The sequence below is a fragment of the Buteo buteo genome, chromosome 30 (genome assembly GCF_964188355.1).
Source record: "Buteo buteo chromosome 30, bButBut1.hap1.1, whole genome shotgun sequence".
Classification (NCBI taxonomy): Eukaryota; Metazoa; Chordata; class Aves; order Accipitriformes; family Accipitridae; genus Buteo; species Buteo buteo.
The window spans coordinates 392809-409813 of NC_134200.1; the positions used below are offsets into that span (position 1 = coordinate 392809).

Sequence of the window (17005 nt, forward strand, 5' to 3'; positions counted from 1 at the left end):
AAATTCGGGGGAGGAACCGTTAATTAAATAGATATATACAAGAGGGGGCGGGGCTTATGTACAGCGGGGGTGGAGCCTTGGGAGAGAGCGGGGCGGGCGAGCCCAGGGCATCATGGGAAATGATCCGTTTCCACCCCTCCCCCATCAGTCCGGGAGTCCGGTGCATGCTGGGAAGGAAGGGAGGGGGAGGGGCGCCCTGTTGGCATGAGGGCGGGGCCAGGTGCATGCTGGGAAGGGGGGAGGGCGGGGAAGGCAACCAAGATGGCCGAGGGGCCGGAGGAGTCGATCCAAGATGGCCACCGCGCTGAAGGCTCGATCCAAGATGGTCGCCGCCCCAAGGTGTCGATCCAAGATGGCCGCCAAGCCAAAGGCCTGATCCAAGATGGCCGCCGCACCGCAGAGATCCAAGATGGCCGCTCCACGCGTGTCGCAAGCGCATCGGGCAGGGCGTGCCCGGTGATGTCACAGGCGCCGCCGATGATGTCAGGGGCCTGGTGATGTCACGGGCGTGTGCAACGATGTCACGGGCGCGCCCAAGTGACATCACGTGATCCAAGCGTGTCCCGGGCACGTCACGTGACCCGGGGCAAGCCTGACGCGTGTCACGTGACGATGCCACGCCCCAGAAATGATGACGTCACATACTAGGCGTGCCTGCCCTGGGTCACATGACACACCCCACCCGGGGGGGGGGGGGTGTCGGGGGGATCACATGACGCAAGCATGTTCGAGGCGTGTCCAAAGCACATGATGTCATGCAGGCGTGGCACAGGAGTGTCACATGACCCAGGCACCTCCCACACACGTCACGTGACACGGGCGTGTCCCAGGCATCGCCGACGCGTTTCACGTGACCCAGGCGTGTCCGAGGCGTGTCCCATGATGCAAGCGTGTCTCAGGCCTGTCATGTGACGCTGGTGGCACTGAGCTGTCCCGGGCAGGTCATGTGACACAAGCGTGTCCCAGGTGGGTCACGTGACACAGGTGCGTCCCAGGCGTGTCATATGACACAAGCGTGTCCCAAGCGGGTCACATGACCGAAGCGTGTCCCAGGCGTGTCCCATGACAGAGGTGTGTCCCGGGCGTGTCCCATGATGCAAGCACATCCCAGGCGTGTCACGTGATGCAGGCATGATGCAAGCATGTCACATGACACAAGCGTGCCCCAGGCACGTCATGTGATGCAGCCGTGTCCCACGATGCTGAGCTGTCCCAGGCGTGTCACGTGACTCAAGCACATCCCAGGCATGTCCCATGATGCAAGTGTGTCCCAAGCGTGTCACGTGATGCAGGTGTGTCCCAGGCGTGTCACGTGACGCAGGCATGCCCCAAGCGTGTCACGTGAAGCAGGCGTGTCTCGGGTGTGTCACGTGATGCAGGCGTGCCATGACGCTGAGCTGCCCGAGGTGTGTCACATGACACAGGTGTGCCCCAGGCGTGTCACATGATGCAGGGGTGTCCCAGGTGTGTCCCGTGATGCAGGCATGTCCCGGGCGTGTCACATCATGCAGGCGTGTCACGTGAGGCAGGCATGTCCCAAGCGTGTCATGTGATGGAAGCACATCCTAAGTGTGTCGCATGACGCAGGCGTGTCCCAGGCGTGTCACATGACGCAGGCATGTCCCAAGTGTGTCACATGACACAGGCGTGTCCCAGGTGTGTCCCATGACGCAGGCGTGTCCCCGGCGTGTCCCGTGTCCCAGGCGTGTCCCAGCCGCGTCAGGTGACACCGCCGCCTCCCAGCCAACCCCAGGCCGGCAGGTGGGGCGGGGCGGGGCGGGGCTGGGGCGGGGCAGGGTTGGGGATCTCCTCTCCCGTCGTGGGGGGGGGGAGGGGGCGCAGGGGGCGGGGTCAGGCGCGGGGGGGGAGGGGCTGGCTGACGCGGACGCAGCCCCAATAGGCCGCCCGCAGCAGACACGCCCCCGCCCCCGCCCCCAGCAGGGCCCAACCGGCGTGGAGGGAGCGGAACCGGCGGGCGGGGCCCCACGTCCCCACCTGGGGGGGGAAGGGAGGGGCGGGGTCAGGGGGGAGGGGCACAAGCCACACACCCCCTACCCCGCCCACCTGCCCCACCCCTGCTCCTGACCAATGGGCGCCTTCCCTGGGGGTGACGTGGGGCCATTCCCGGATGCCTGGATTCCCCAAGCCCCGCCCCTTGATGCCACGCCCCCATAAGCCCCCCCATAAGCCACGCCCCACAAAGCCACACCCCCATCCCCTCCCCGCCCCCTTTCACGTTTCCACCCTCTCCACCAGATGCCTGCAGCCCCCAAGCCCCGCCCCTTGAAGCCCCGCCCCTTGAAGCTCCACCCCTTCAAACCCCACCCCTTGAAGCTCCACCCTTCAGGACTCCACCCATCTAAGCCCCACCCCTCAAAACCCCACCCTCTTGGCTGGTCCCCCCCCAAGCCCCACCCTTTCCTTAAGCCCCACCCCCTCGGAAGCCCCGCCCCCTCACCGCCAGCCCGGCCGCCGCCCCGGCCATCAGCAGCGCCAGCAGGAGGCAGCAGAGGCAGCGTCGCCGCGGGAACCGGCGGCCAATGGCGGACCTGGAGGGCGGAGAGGGGGCGGAGTCACTCAGGCCCCTCCCACCGCTCCGCCCACCGCCCCGCCCCGCCCCAACCCCCAAACACTTACACCTTGCGGCAGTGGGGGCAGCGGGCCAGGGTGCGGTCGGTAAACTCCGCCCACTGCGGGGAAAGGGGCGGGGTTAGAGGGGTGGGACCCACACTTAGGGGGCGGGGACCCATGTATGGGGGCGGGATCAACATCTATGGGGCAGAGACCCACACTTAGGGGGCGGAGATTTCATCTAGGGGGTGGAGACTCCTATATAGGGGGCGGGGACCCACATCTATGGGGCAGAGACCCACACTTAGGGGGTGGAACCCACATCTATGGGGCGGGGACCCACACTCAGGGGGTGGAGATTTCATCTAGGGGGTGGGGACTCATATGTAGGGGGCGGGGACCCACACTTAGGGGGCGGGACCCACATCTATGGGGCGGCGACCCACGTATGGGAGCGGGACCCACATCTATGGGGCAGAGACCCACACTTAGGGGGCAGGACTGACACTTAGGGGGCAGGGACCCACACTTAGGGGGCGGGGATTTCATCTAGGGGTGGGGACTCATATGTAGGGGGTGGGGACCCACACTTAGGGGGCGGGACCCACATCTATGGGGCAGGGAACCACAACTATGGGGCAAGGACCCACAGATATGGGGCAGGGACCCACACTTAGGGGGCGGGGATTTCATCTAGGGGGTGGAGACTCATATATAGGGGGCGGGGACCCAAATCTATGGGGCAGGACCCACATCTATGGGGCAGAGACCCACACTTAGGGGGCGGGAGCCACATCTATGGGGCGGGACCCACACTTAGGGGGCGGGACCCACACTTAGGGGGCGGGACTTACCAGGAAGGGCCCCCCGCAGTGCCCACAGGCCACACGGACGCCCCCGGGGGGGGGGTCGGGGCTGGGAGCCCCCGCCTGGACCGGGCCCAGGTTGATGATGCGCTTACTGGGAGAGAACTGGGTTATACTGGGAGGGAACTGGGAGAGAACTGGGAAGGAACTGGGTTATACTGGGAGGGAACTCGGTTATACTGGGAGAGAACTGGGTGATACTGGGAGAGAACTGGGTTATACTGGGAGGGAACTGGGAGGAAACTGGGAGGGAACTGGGAGGGAACCGGGTTATACTGGGAAGGAACTGGGTGATACTGGGAGGGAACTGGGAGAGAACTGGGTGATACTGGGAGGGAACTGGGTTATACTGGGAGGGAACTCGGTTATACTGGGAGGGAACTGGGTGATACTGGGAGAAAACTGGGTGATACTGGGAAGGAACTGGGTGATACTGGGAGGGAACTGGGAGAGAACTGGGAAGGAACTGGGTTATACTGGGAGAGAACTGGGTTATACTGGGAGGGAACTGGGAGGAAACTGGGTGATACTGGGAAGGAACTGGGTGATACTGGGAGGGAACTGGGTGATACTGGGAGGGAACTGGGAGAGAACTGGGCGATACTGGGAGAGAACTGGGTGATACTGGGAGGGAACTGGGAGGGAACCGGGTTATACTGGGAAGGAACTGGGTGATACTGGGAGGGAACTGGGAGGGAACTGGGTGATACTGGGAGAGAACTGGGAGGGAACTGGGTGATACTGGGAGAGAACTGGGAGGGAACTGGGTGATACTGGGAGGGAACTGGGCGATACTGGGAGAGAACTGGGTTATACTGGGAGAGAACTGGATTATACTGGGAGGGAACTCGGTTATACTGGGAGGGAACTGGGTGATACTGGGAGAAAACTGGGTGATACTGGGAAGGAACTGGGTGATACTGGGAGATACTGGGAGAGGGGGGGGTGCCAGGGCGCCTCCCCCCCAGTGAGGGAGGGGATTCGGGGCGCTGGGCCCCTCCTCCTGCCCCCGCTGACTGCTCCCAGTATGGCCCAGTAAAGCTCCCAGTACTTCCCAGTATGGCCTAGTGACCCCCCCCCAGTGCTCCCAGTATATCCCAGCAGTCTCCCAGTACCCCAGAAGCCACCCCCGCCATACACCAGTGACCCCAAGGCCCCCACCCAGTCCCCACCCAGTCCCCACCCAGCCCCACCCAGCCCCACCCAGTCCCCTCCCAGTCCCTCCCAGTCTGACCAGTAAGGCCGCGGACAGGCGATGCGCTGGGACGAGGCCTTGCAGACCAGGAGGCAGTTGCAGGGGCAGCGCACGTACTTCTTGCCGCCGGGGGCCGTGCGGATTGGCTGGCGGCGAGGAGGGCGGGGGGCGGGGCCTCAGGCCACGCCCACACCCCCCCTGCAAACCCCGCCCAGCCCCTCCCCACCCCGCCCCTTTCAGCCCCGCCCTTTCACCCCCTCCCTTCTTACGTCTCCCAGCTCCGCCCCCCTTTAGACCCCACCCCCCTTTAGACCCCGCCCCACCAGACCCCACCCCACCGGGCCCCGCCCTCCCCGAGGCCCCGCCCCTCACCGTGGCCTCCCCGCAGCCCCCGCACTTCACCACGTGCTGGTGGGTTTTCCCCTCGACGCTGATTGGCCGCTGGCAGACGCGGCACGTGACCGCCGGCCCCGCCCCTCCTTCCGGGCTGCCCAACGGGGAGTAAGGGGGCGGGGCTTCCCCCGGCAGCACCGCCGGAGGGCCCGCCCCCGCGGCGCCTGCCAGCCGGGAGAGGGGAGGGGGGGTGTGGGTGGGGCCGAGGCCACGCCCCTTCCTCTCAGCCCTGCCCCTCCTCCCAGCCACACCCCCTCCTCCCAGCCCCACCCCCTCCCAGCCCCGCCCCTTCGACCCCTCCTCCCCTTTCAGCCCCGCCCCCTGTTGCCTCAAACCCCGCCCGCTTCACCCCACCCCTGCAGGCCCCACCTCTCCCCTCCAGCCCCACCCCCTCAAGCCCACCCACCCCCCCAAGCCCCACCCCAACCCCCCACCCCTCTAGCCCCGCCCACCCTCAGCCCCACCCACCCTCAAGCCCCTCCCCTCCCCACCCCTCAAGCCCCACCCACACCCCCCTTCCCCAAGCCCCGCCCCTTATAACCCCTCCCCTTCCCTCCAGCCCCACCCCCACCCCAACCCCGCCCCCTTTCCCCAAGCCCCGCCCCCTCCCCAAGCCCCGCCCCACTCACCCCCCGCCGCCGTTCCCCCCCCCCCTCCTCCCCCCGGGCCCGGGCCCGGTCCCGCCTCGGCCGGCAGCAGCGGCGATCGCTCCCCGTCCGCCATGACACCCCGCGGCCCCGCCCCTCGGCCCCGCCCACCCCCCCGCGTCACGTGACCCCTCCCTCTTCCCCCCCCTCCCGGCGCCGGCGCCCCGCCGACCCGCCGCGGGCTCCCATTGGCTCTCCCGCCTCACGTGACCCCCCCCTCCTTCCCCTCCCAGCCGTCGCCCGGCGACCCGCCGAGCGCTCCCATTGGCCCGCTCGCCTCACGTGACCCCTCCCTCCCGCCCTTCAGCGCCGTTGCCCGGCAACCCCCTTTTCCCGCGCCGCGCCCTCCCATTGGTCCTCCCTCCCCACGTGACCCCTCCCTCCCCTCAGCGCCGTTGCCCGGCAACCCTCCTTTTCCCGCGCCGCGCCCTCCCATTGGCCCGCTCGCCTCACGTGACCCCTCCCGCCCCGCCGCGCCGTTGCCAGGCAACCCGCCTTCCCCGCGCCGCGCTCCCCCATTGGCCCTCCCTCCCCACGTGACCCCCTCCCTCCCCTCCCTTCCCCTCAGCGCCGTTGCCCGGCAACCCCTCTCTCCTTCCCCCCCGCCCCCCGCGCCGCGCGTTCCCATTGGCCCACCCTCCTCACGTGACCCCCTCCCTCCCCTCCGCGCCGTTACCAGGCCGCCCCTCCTTTTCCCGCGCCGCGCGCTCCCATTGGCCCTCCCTCCCCACGTGACCCCCCCTTCCTCCTCCGCCTCCCCGTTGCCATGGCGACCCGCCTCTTCCTCCCTCCCCTCCTCGCACGTTGATTGGCCGAAAGGGGCGGCGTGAGGGGGCGGGGCGGGGCGGGACGCCCCTATATCAGCGCCGGGGCGGGGCGGGGCGGCGGCAGAGGCCGGCGGCGCCATGGCGGGCAGGTGGGCGGGGCGCATGCGCGGCGGCGCGAGCCGGGGGGTGGGCTTCACCTGTCCCCCCCCCCTCCCCCCCCCTTTTTTTTTTTTGGTCTCAGCCAATGGGAGGGCAGCGGTGGGGGTCACACCCCCCCCCCCCTCCCGGGCGGCCAATCAGAGGAGGAGGGTGGGTGGGTGGGTTCCGGGTGGGGGCTTCCTGCCCCACAGATGGGGGGCTGGGGGACTGGGGGGGGGGGCTCTGCCCCACATTTGGGGGTCCCTGGGCCCTCCCTGCCCCACACTTGTGGGGCCTGCCCCAGAGATTTGGGGTCTGGGCACTCTATAGGGGGCCTGCCCCACAGATGGGGGTCCAGCCCCCTCTATGTGGGTTCTGCCCCATAGATTTGGGGTCTGGGCACTCTATAGGGGGCCTGCCCCATAGATAGGGGTCCTGCCCCACATTTGGGGGTCCCTGGACCCTCTCAGCCCCCTCTATGTGGGTCCTGCCCCACAGATTTGGGGTCTGGGCACTCTATAGGGGGCCTGCCCCATAGATAGGGGTCCTGCCCCACATTTGGGGGTCCCTGGACCCTCCCAGCCCCCTCTATAGGGGTCCTGCCCCACAGATGGGGGTCCCTGGACCCTCCCAGCCCCCTCTATAGGGGTCCTGCCCCACAGATGGGGGTCCAGCCCCCTCTATGTGGGTCCTGCCCCATAGATTTGGGGTCTGGGCACTCTATAGGGGGCCTGCCCCACATTTGGGGGTCCCTGGGCCCTCCCAGCCCCCTCTATAGGGGTCCTGCCCCACATAGAGGGGTCCCTGGGTCCTCCCTGCCCCACATTTGGGGGTCTCTGGGCCCTCCCTGCCCCACAGATGGGGGGCCTGCCCCATAGATTTGGGGTCTGGGCACTCTGTAGGGGGCCTGCCCCATAGATAGGGGTCCTGCCCCACATAGGGGGTCCCTGAGTCCTCCCTGCCCCACAGATGGGGGTCCAGCCCCCTCTATGTGGGTCCTGCCCCATAGATTTGGGGTCTGGGCACTCTATAGGGGGCCTGCCCCACATTTAGGGGTCCCTCGGCCCTCCCAGTCCCCTCTATAGGGGTCCTGCCCCACAGATGGGGGTCCTACTCCACATAGAGGGGTCTCTGAGCCCTCCCAGCCTCCTATATAGGGGTCCTGCCCCACAGATATGGGTCCTGCCCCACATAGAGGGGTCCCTGGGTCCTCCCAGCCCCACATATGTGGGTCTTATAGCCTCTATGTGGGTCCTAGCCCTATATATAGGTCCTGCCCCACATCTATGGGTCCCTTCCTGGATGCCTGGGTCCTCCCTGTACCCTCTATGTGGGGCCTGCCCCACAAATATAGGTCCTGCCCCACAGATGTGGGTCCCTTTCCAGATGCCTGGGTCCTTCCTGCCCCCTCTATGTGGGTCCTGCCCCACATCTATGGGTCCTGCCCCACAGATGTGGGCCCTTTCCAGATGTCTGGGTCCTCCCTGCCCCACGTATGTGGGTCCTGCCCCACATCTATGGGTCCCTTTCTGGACACCTGCATCCTCCCTGCCCCACATATGTGGGTCCTGGCCCTATATGTGGGTCCCGCCCCACAGATCTGGGTCCTGCCCCACAGATATGGGTCCCCTCCCCAATGCCTGGGACCTCCCAGCCCCACATATGTGGGTCCCACCCCCCATCTGTGGGTCCCGTGGAAGCCCTGCCCCTCCCCCTCCCCTGTGACACCCCCCGAAAGTGGGGGGCGGGGCCGCCCCTCCCCCGTCCCAAGTCCATTTGGCTCCCGGCCCCCACGGCGTGACGCGGGCGGGCGTCCAAGTCCCCGCCGTGGGTCACGCTATGGGTCACGGGAGCTGCCGTTGGGTCCCGCCGTGGGTCTAGGGTCTCCCTATGGGGCTCGGGTCCCGCCGTGGGTCAGGTTATGGGGTGGGGGTCCCTCCGTGGGTCATCGTATGGGGCTCGGGTGCTGCTATGGGTCCCGCCGTGGGGTTTGGGTGCCCCCGTGGGTCATTCTATGGGTCCTGGTTGACGTTGGGGGTCACGCTATGGGTCCTGGGTGATGTTGGACATCATGCTATGGGTCCTGGGTGCCCCTATGGGTCACCCTATGGGTCCCGATTGACATCGGACGTCACCCTGTGGGTCCTGGGTGCCCCTCTGGGTCCCGGTTGACCCCGAGGGTCACCCTGTGGGTCCCAGTTGACATTGGGGGTCACCCTATTGGTCCTGGTTGACCCTGAGGGTCATGTTATGGGTCCTGGTTGACGTTGGGGGTCACGCTATGGGTCCTGGTTGATATCAGACGTCACCCTATGGGTCCCAGTTGACCCTGAGGGTCACCCTATGGGTCCTGGGTGATGTTGGATGTCACCCTATGGATCCTGGTTGACCCTGTGGGTCACCCTGTGGGTCTTGGTTGACACTGGACATCACCCTATGGGTCCTGGGTGCCCCTATGGGTCCCGGTTGACCCTAAGGGTCACCCTGTGGGTCCCAGTTGACGCCGGGGGTCACCCTATGGGTCCCGATTGACGTTGGACGTCACCCTATGGGTCCTGGGTGCCCCTCTGGGTCCCGGTTGACCCCAAGGGTCACCCTATGGGTCTTGGTAGACGTCGGACGTCACCCTATGGGTCCCTGTTGACCCTGAGGGTCACCCTATGGGTCTTGGTTGACATTGGACATCACCCTATGGGTCCTGGGTGCCCCTATGGGTCCCAGTTGACCCCGAGGGTCACCCTATGGGTCCCGGTTGACCCCGAGGGTCACCCTGTGGGTCCCGGTTGACATTGGACATCACCCTATGGGTCCCGGTTGACCCTGAGGGTCACCCTATGGGTCCTGGGTGATGTTGGACATCACCCTATGGGTCCCGATTGACCCCGAGGGTCACCCTATGGGTCTTGGTTGACATCGGACGTCGCCCTATGGGTCTTGGGTGCCCCCATGGGTCACCCTGTGGGTCCCGGTTGATCCTGTGGGTCACCCTGTGGGTCCCGGTTGATCCTGTGGGTCACCCTATGGGTCCCGGTTGACCCCAAGGGTCACCCTATGGGTCTTGGTTGACGCCGAGGGTCACCCTGTGGGTCCCAGCTGACCCTGTGGGCCACCCTATGGGTCTTGGTAGACGTCGGACATCACCCTATGGGTCCTGGGTGATGTCGGACATCACCCTATGGGTCCTGGGTGCCCCTATGGGTCCCGGTTGACCCCGAGGGTCACCCTGTGGGTCTTGGTTGACATTGGGGGTCACCCTATGGGTCCCGATTGACGTTGGGGGTCACCCTATGGGTCCCGATTGATGTTGGGGGTCACCCTATGGGTCCCGGTTGACCCTATGGGTCATGCTATGGGTCCTGGGTGACGTCGCACGTCACCCTATGGGTCCTGGGTGCCCCTATGGGTCCCGGTTGACCCCGAGGGTCACCCTGTGGGTCTTGGTTGACATTGGGGGTCACCCTATGGGTCCCGATTGACGTTGGGGGTCACCCTATGGGTCCCGGTTGACCCTATGGGTCACCCTATGGGTCTTGGTAGACGTCGCACGTCACCCTATGGGTCCTGGGTGCCCCTATGGGTCCCGGTTGACCCCGAGGGTCACCCTACGGGTGCTTCCCCCCCAGCTACGAGGAGTGCGCGGAGGCGGCGGCCTGGCTGCGGGAGCGGGTGCCCACCCCGCCGCGGGTGGCCCTGGTCTGTGGGTCGGGGCTGGGGGCCCTGGCCCAGGACCTGGAGGACGCCCGGAGCTTCGACTACGCCGACATCCCCCACTTCCCCCGCAGCACCGGTCAGCCCCACGGCGCCGCTTGGGGGCTGGGGGGGGCACTTGGGGGGCTGGGGGGCTACTTGGGGGGCTGAAGGGGGCACTTGGGGGGGCTAAGGGCTTCATTTGCGAGGGCTAGAGAGGGCACTTGGGGGGCTGGAGGGGGAACTTGGGGGGCAGACAGGCCACTTGGGGGGCTGAGGGGGCACTTGGGGGGCTGAGGCCTTCACTTGGGGGGCAAGGGAGGGCGCTTGGGGGGCAGAGGGGCTATTTGGGGGGGCTGGAGGGGGCACTTGGGGGGCAAAGAGGGGCACTTGGGGGGCTGGGGGGGCACTTGGGGGGCTGGAGGGGGGACTTGGAGGGCTGGGGGGATTTGGGGGGCTGGAGGGGGAACTTGGGGGGCAGAGAGGGGCACTTGGGGGGCTGAAGGAGGCACTTGGGGGGCTAAGGGCTTCATTTGGGGGGCTGGGGGGCACTTGGGGGGCACTTGGAGGGCTGGGGAGGGCACTTGTGGGGCTGAGGCCTTCACTTGGGGGGCAGAGGGGCTACTTGGGGGGCAGAGGGGCCACTTGGGGAGCTAGAGAGGGCGCTTGGGGGGCTGGGGGGTACTTGGGGGGCAGAGGGGCTACTTGGGGGGCTGGGGAGGGCTCTTGGGGGGCTGGGAGCGCACTTGGGGGGCAGGGGTTGGCTGTGGGGTGACTTATGGGGCTGACCCCCCTCTTCTCGTCCCCGTCCCCCCCCAGTGCAGGGCCACGTGGGGCGGCTGGTTGTGGGGCGCTTGGGCTCCGCCCCCTGCGCCGTCCTGCAGGGACGCTTCCACCTCTACGAGGGGTACAGCCCCGCCCAGGTGGGTCCCGCCCCATAGATTGTGGGTCCTGCCCCATAGATGTGTGTCCCAGCCCCATAGGTGTGGGTCTGGCCCCATAGATTGTGAGTCCCGGCCCCATAGATGTGGGTCCTGCCCCATAGATTGTGTGTCCCGCCCCATAGATGTGTGTCCCAGCCCCATAGATGTGGGTCCTGCCCCATATATGTGGGTCTGGCCCCATAGATTGTGAGTCCCGGCCCCATAGATTGTGGGTCCCAGCCCCATAGATGTGGTTCCCCTCCCCCCCAAGCCCCTCCCCTCCCTCCAAGCCCCTCCCCAAATCCCTCCTCCCTCTTTCCCCCTCCCCTCCTCCTTCCCCCACCCCTCTAAGCCCCTCCCCAAGCCCCTCCCCATCCCTCTAAGCCCCTCCCCTTTCCCCAAGCCCCACCCCTCCCCTCAACCCTTCCCCTAAGCCCCTCCTCCTCCTCCCTCTTCCCCCTCCCATCCTCCTCCCCCCACCCCTACAAGCCCCTCCCCTTTCCCCAAGCCCCACCCCAAGCCCCTCCCCTCCCTCTAAGCCCCGCCCCAAGCCCCTTCCCCTCTCCCCAACCCCCTCCCCTCCTCCTCCCCCTCCCTTTCCCACCCCCTCCTTCCCCCACCCCTTCCAAGCCCCTCCCCTTTCCCCAAGCCCCACCCCTCCCCTAAGCCCCTCCCCTTCCCTAAGCCCCTCCTCCTCTCCCCAACCCCCTCCTTCTCCTCCCTCTTCCCCATCCTCCTCCCCCCACCCCTTCCAAGCCCCTCCCCTTCCTCCAAGCCCCACCCCTCCCCTAAACCCCTCCCCCTAAGCCCCGCCCCTCCCCCTAAGCCCCTCCCCTCCCCCCTCCCCCCCCCCCATTAACCCCCCCATTAACCCTTCACCACCCCAACGCACCCCCCCCCCCGATAACCACTTACTCATCAATGAATGATTCATTAATCCGCGATTCATTAATTAACGATTAATTAACGACCGACGAGCAGGTGGCGCTGCCGGTGCGGGTGCTGGCGCTGCTGGGGGCGCACACGGTGGTGCTGACCAACGCCGCCGGCAGCCTCCGGCCCTTCCTCCGCCCCGGCCACCTCCTCGTCCTCACCGACCACATCAACCTGCCCGGCTTGGCCGGCCGCAGCCCATTGGCCGGCCCTAACGACGAGAGGTTCGTCGGCGGGGCGGGGCTTGGGGGGGGGGGGCGGGGGACGCGCCCGCGCCCGGTTCTAACCTCTTTTTCGCTTTTTTTTTGCTCCTTTGCTCCCCCCGCCCCGCCAGGTTCGGCCCCCGCTTCCCGCTCATGGTGGGCGCGTACGACGCCGGGCTGCGGCGATTGGCCCTCGCCTTGGCCCCGCCCCAGCTGCGGGCACGCCCCGGCGTTTATTGCGGGGTGGGGGGGCCCAGCTACGAGACCTGGGCCGAGTGCCGCTTCCTCCAGCGCATCGGGGGGGACGCCGTCGGTGAGTCGACGCCCTGACCCCTCCCCCGGACACGCCCGCGCCACTCCCTGGCACGCCCACAGCCCCAAAGGGACCTAAAATGGCTCCAAAAGGGGGCGGACACGCTAAGGACACGCTAAGGGCAGGGTATGAGAGGGCCAAGGGGTTAAGAGCATGTTAAGGACAAGGTATGAGGCTAAACACGCTAAGGACATGCTAAGGGCACACTAAAGACACGCTAAGAACGGGGTATGAGAGGCTGGATGCACTAAGGACACGCTAAGGACATGCTAAGAACAGGTTATGAGAGGGCCAAGGGGTTAAGAGCATGTTAGGGACAAGGTATGAGGCTAAACACGCTAAGGACATGCTATGGGCACACTAAGGGCACGCTAAGGACAGGGTATGAGAGGCTGGACACACTAAGGACATGCTAAGAACAGGTTAGGAGAGGGCCAAGGGGTTAAGAGCATGTTAAGGACAACATATGAGGCTAAACACGCTAAGGACATGCTAAGGACGCGCTAAGGACAGGGTATGAGAGGCTGGGCATGCTAAGGGCACGCTAAGGGCAGGGTATGAGAGGGTCCAGGGGCTAAGAGCATGTTAAGGACAAGGTGTGAGGTTAAATATGCTAAGGACATGCTATGGGCACGCTAAGGACACGCTAAGGACAGCGTATGAGAGGCTGGACAGACTAAGGACAGGGTAAGGACACGGTAAGGACAGGGTATGAGAAGGTCAAGGGGCTAAGAGCGTGTTAAGGACAAGGTATGAGAATAAACATGCTAAGGACATGCTAAGGGCACGTTAAAAACTGTGTATCAGAGGCTGGACACGCTAAGGGCATGCTAAGGACAGGGTATGAGAGGGTCAAGGGGATAAGGGCACGTTAACAACAAGGTATGAGGTTAAACATACTAAGAACATGTTAAGGACATGCTAAGAATAGGGCATGAAAGGTTGAACACGCCAAGGACAGGGTATGAAAGGCTGAACATGCTAAGAACACACCAAGGGCACAGTGAAGACATGCTAAGGACAGGCTATGGAAGGCTGAATGTGCAAAGGACACGCAAAAGACACGCTAAGGAGAGGGTATGAAAGGGTCAACAGGCTAAAGCCGTGTTGAGGGCAGAGTATGAGGCTAAACATGCTAGGGACACGCTAAGGGCACGCTAAGAACAGAGCGTGAAAGGCTGAGCATGCTAAGGACACGCTCAGGTATGAAAGGCCGAACACGCTAAGGACGCGCTAAGGACAGGCTATGAGAGCGTCAACACGCCAAGAGCATGCCGTGAACACGCTAAGAACATGCTGAGAACACACTAAGAACACGCCACAAACATCCCAGGCACACGCTAAGAGCTTGCCAAGATCCCACGCCAAGTGCACGCCAACAGAACCCCAAGAACGTGCCAAGAACATGCCAACACCACGCTAACAACATGCTAACAACACGCTAACCACACGCCAACACCAGGCCAACCCCTCACAATCCTCCCCCAAACCCCCCGACCCCCCCCCAAAACCCCACCCCCGACGCCCCGCCCTTCCCCTCACCCCCCCGCCTTCCCCGTGCCCTTAGCGTGTCCTTAGCGTGTCCGTCTCCCCCCCTCCCCCCGTTTCGCAGGCATGAGCACGGTGATGGAGGCGGTGGCGGCGCGGCACTGCGGGCTGCGTGTGCTGGGGCTGTCGCTGATCACCAACGTGGCGGTGGAGGAGGAGGAGGAGGAGGAGGAGGAAGAGCAGAAGCGGGGGGAGGGGCGGGTGGGGGAGGGGCAGCCCCCCCCGGCCCCGCCCCCCGGGCACGAGGAAGTGCTGGCCGCCGCCCAAGCCGGAGCTCGGCACCTCCGCACCCTCCTGGTGGCTTTGGCCCCTCGGCTGGCGCAGCGGGAAGGCGAACACGCTTAGGACACGGGAAAAGGAAGGCGGGAAGGCGGGGCGGGGCGGGGGGAGGGGCGTCGCATGTCGGTGGCGTGTCGGCGTCGGCGTCTCCGGTCGGGTTTTCCTACGTTGGGTTGGGCGGCGAGGGTCTCGTGTCGTTCGCGTGTCAGTCCCGTGTCGATGCCCCGGTGGCGAGGGCTCAGTGTCCCGTGTCGGTCCCGTGTCAGTCCTGTGTCATTCCCGTGTCAATCCCCGGTTGATTCCCAGTGACAACCCTTCAACATCCCATGTCGATCCCGTGTCGATGCCGTGTCAGTCCCATGTCGATCCTGTGTCAGTCCCATGTCATTCCCATGTCATTCCTGTGTTAATCCCCGGTTGATTCCCGGTGACAATGGTTCAATATCCCGTGTCAGTCCCATGTCATTCCCGTGTCAATCCCCGGTTGATTCCCTGTGACAACCCTTCAATATCCCGTGTCGATCCCGTGTCAGTCCCATGTCGTTCCTGTGTCAATCTCCCGTTGATTGCCAGTGACAATGGTTCAACATCCCATGTTGATCCCGTGTCAATCCCATGTCACTGCCATGTCAATCCCCAGCTGATTCCCAGTGACAACCCTTCAATGTCTCATGTCGGTCCCATGTCAATCCCATGTCATTCCTGTGTTAATCCCCGGTTGATTCCCGGTGACAATGGTTCAATATCCCGTGTCAATCCCATGTCAGTCTCGTGTCATTCCCCGGTTGATTCCCAGTGACAACCCTTCAATATCCCGTGTCAATCCTGTGTTCATCGCATGTCAGTCCCGTGTCATTCCCATGTCAATCCCCGGTTGATTCCCAGTGACAACTCTTCAATATCCCATGTCGATCCCGTGTTGATCCCATGTCAGTCCCATGTCAATCCCCGGTCGATTCCCAGCGACGACAGCTCAAGTTCCCGTGTCGATCCCGTGTCGTTGGCGTGCCAATCCTCCGTCGTGCCTCAGTCCCCCGCGGGCCCCGTGTTAATCCTCTGTCGGTCCCGTGTCGGTCCCGTGTCACTGACATGCCAATCCCGTGGTGCTTACCTCACGGCTGCAGCTCAGCGACGTGTCCGTCCCATGTTGGTTGCGTGTCGGTCCCGTGTCAACCCCCTGTTGACTGGGCCTCAACCCCGGGTTGGTCCCATGTTAATCCCATGTCGGTCACGTGTTCATTCGTGAGTCGACCCTCTGCTGAGCCCCCATTGGTCGTGGCTCAGTCCCCTGTCCGTCCCGTGTTGGTTGCGTGTTGCTCACAGGGTCACTCCCGTGTCAGCTCTGTGTTAATACTGCCGTGATTTTGCCTTAATCCCATGTCAAACGTGTGTTAATCCCGTGTCGATCCCGTGTCGATCCCATGTAAATCCCGTCTCGGCTCTAAGCCAATCCCCGTCGATCTTTTGTCCATCACATGTCAATCCCGTGCCAGTCACGTGTCGCTCGCCTGTCAGTCACGTGTCCGTCCCATGACGATCCCCCGTGGAGCCCAGCTCCACCCCGTGTTGGTCACGGGTTAATCCCATGTCCGTGCCATGTCGATGGCGTGTCCGTCCCGTGTCAATAATCCGTGTCCGTCCCGTGTCCGTCCCGTGTTGAGCTGGATCCATCCCGTGTCTGTCCCGCGTTGATCCGTCTGTTCCGTGTCCATCCTGTCTCCGTTGCATGTCAGGCCGTGTCCGTCCTACATTGATCCGTGTCCATCCCGTGTCCATCCCGTGTCTGTCCCGTGTCCATCCCAAGTTGGTCCGTGTCCATCCCGTGTCCATCCTGTGTTGGTCTCATGTCCATCCCATGTTGAGCCGTGTTCATCCCACATTGATCCGTGTCCATCCCGTGTCGGTCTCGTGTCCATCCCATGTCGATCCCGTCTTGATCCGTGTCCGTCCCGTGTCCGTCCTGTGTTGATCCATGTCCGTCCCATGCCCCGCCCACGCCCCTCCCCCCCTTCAGCCCCTCCCCTCCCCCCCCTTGGACCAACGCCCCTCCCCCCCCCGGGGCATCCAGGCGCCCCACCCCCACCCAGGGACCAACCCCCCCCCCCAATTAACCACGGGCATTAATGACCCCTCCCCCCTTTTTAATCCCCCCTAATTAAAGACCGCGCATAACTAACGAGCTCGGCGCTCTTAATTAACCCGGCGATCAAGGATTCCCCCGGCCAGCCTGAGCCCCTCCCCCCCCCCCCCCCCGCTAATTAATTCCCGGACGGGATTTTAATAAACAAACCCAGGGGGCGATTATGCAAATGAGGGCCCTCCCCCCCACGCCGGTAATTAACCAATGAACGCGTTAATTAGCGGCGTGGCGTGATTGGAGGGGGGGGAGGGGAACCCGGGCGTCCGGTTCCGGCCCCTCCCCCCACGCTCGGGGCTATTTATAGCCGCGCCCCTCCCCCCACCCCCCCCTTCCCGTGGGGCTTTGCGGGGGGAGGGGCGGGGGTGGGGGAGGGGCCGGGTGGGGGAGGGGCGGGGGAATCCG

The 17005-nt window shown here is 64.9% G+C and overlaps 2 protein-coding genes across 2 annotated transcripts; one reads left to right on the forward strand and one right to left on the reverse strand.

Annotated features, from left to right (window-relative positions):
* Positions 1 to 31: 31 nt before the first annotated feature.
* On the reverse strand, positions 32 to 6579 carry PIP4P1 (phosphatidylinositol-4,5-bisphosphate 4-phosphatase 1). The gene is made up of 7 exons (XM_075018473.1): positions 6349 to 6579; positions 5005 to 5346; positions 4672 to 4778; positions 3426 to 3531; positions 2638 to 2690; positions 2459 to 2549; positions 32 to 1995 (listed from the first exon to the last, which is right to left on the reverse strand). Exons 1-7 carry the CDS (start codon positions 6577 to 6579, stop codon positions 1852 to 1854), a joined length of 1074 nt encoding a protein of 357 aa, XP_074874574.1. The 3' UTR covers positions 32 to 1851.
* Positions 6553 to 16660, forward strand: LOC142025903 (purine nucleoside phosphorylase-like). The gene is made up of 6 exons (XM_075018614.1): positions 6553 to 6588; positions 10201 to 10364; positions 11084 to 11187; positions 12169 to 12344; positions 12455 to 12636; positions 14249 to 16660. Exons 1-6 carry the CDS (start codon positions 6578 to 6580, stop codon positions 14527 to 14529), a joined length of 918 nt encoding a protein of 305 aa, XP_074874715.1. The 5' UTR covers positions 6553 to 6577; the 3' UTR covers positions 14530 to 16660.
* Positions 16661 to 17005: the final 345 nt, after the last annotated feature.

Coding starts and splice junctions, on each gene's coding strand:
- LOC142025903 (XM_075018614.1), top strand. Junction 10,365..11,083: donor CCACTTCCCCCGCAGCACCG/GTCAGCCCCACG, acceptor GTCCCCCCCCAG/TGCAGGGCCACGTGGGGCGG. Junction 12,637..14,248: donor CATCGGGGGGGACGCCGTCG/GTGAGTCGACGC, acceptor CCCGTTTCGCAG/GCATGAGCACGGTGATGGAG.
- PIP4P1 (XM_075018473.1), bottom strand. CDS start 6,579: ATGGCGCCGCCGGCCTCTGCCGCCGCCCCGCCCCGCCCCGGCGCTGAT. Junction 4,779..5,004: donor GGGGCTGCGGGGAGGCCACG/GTGAGGGGCGGG, acceptor CCTCGCCGCCAG/CCAATCCGCACGGCCCCCGG. Junction 1,996..2,458: donor GGGCGGCGGCCGGGCTGGCG/GTGAGGGGGCGG, acceptor TTCCCCCCCCAG/GTGGGGACGTGGGGCCCCGC.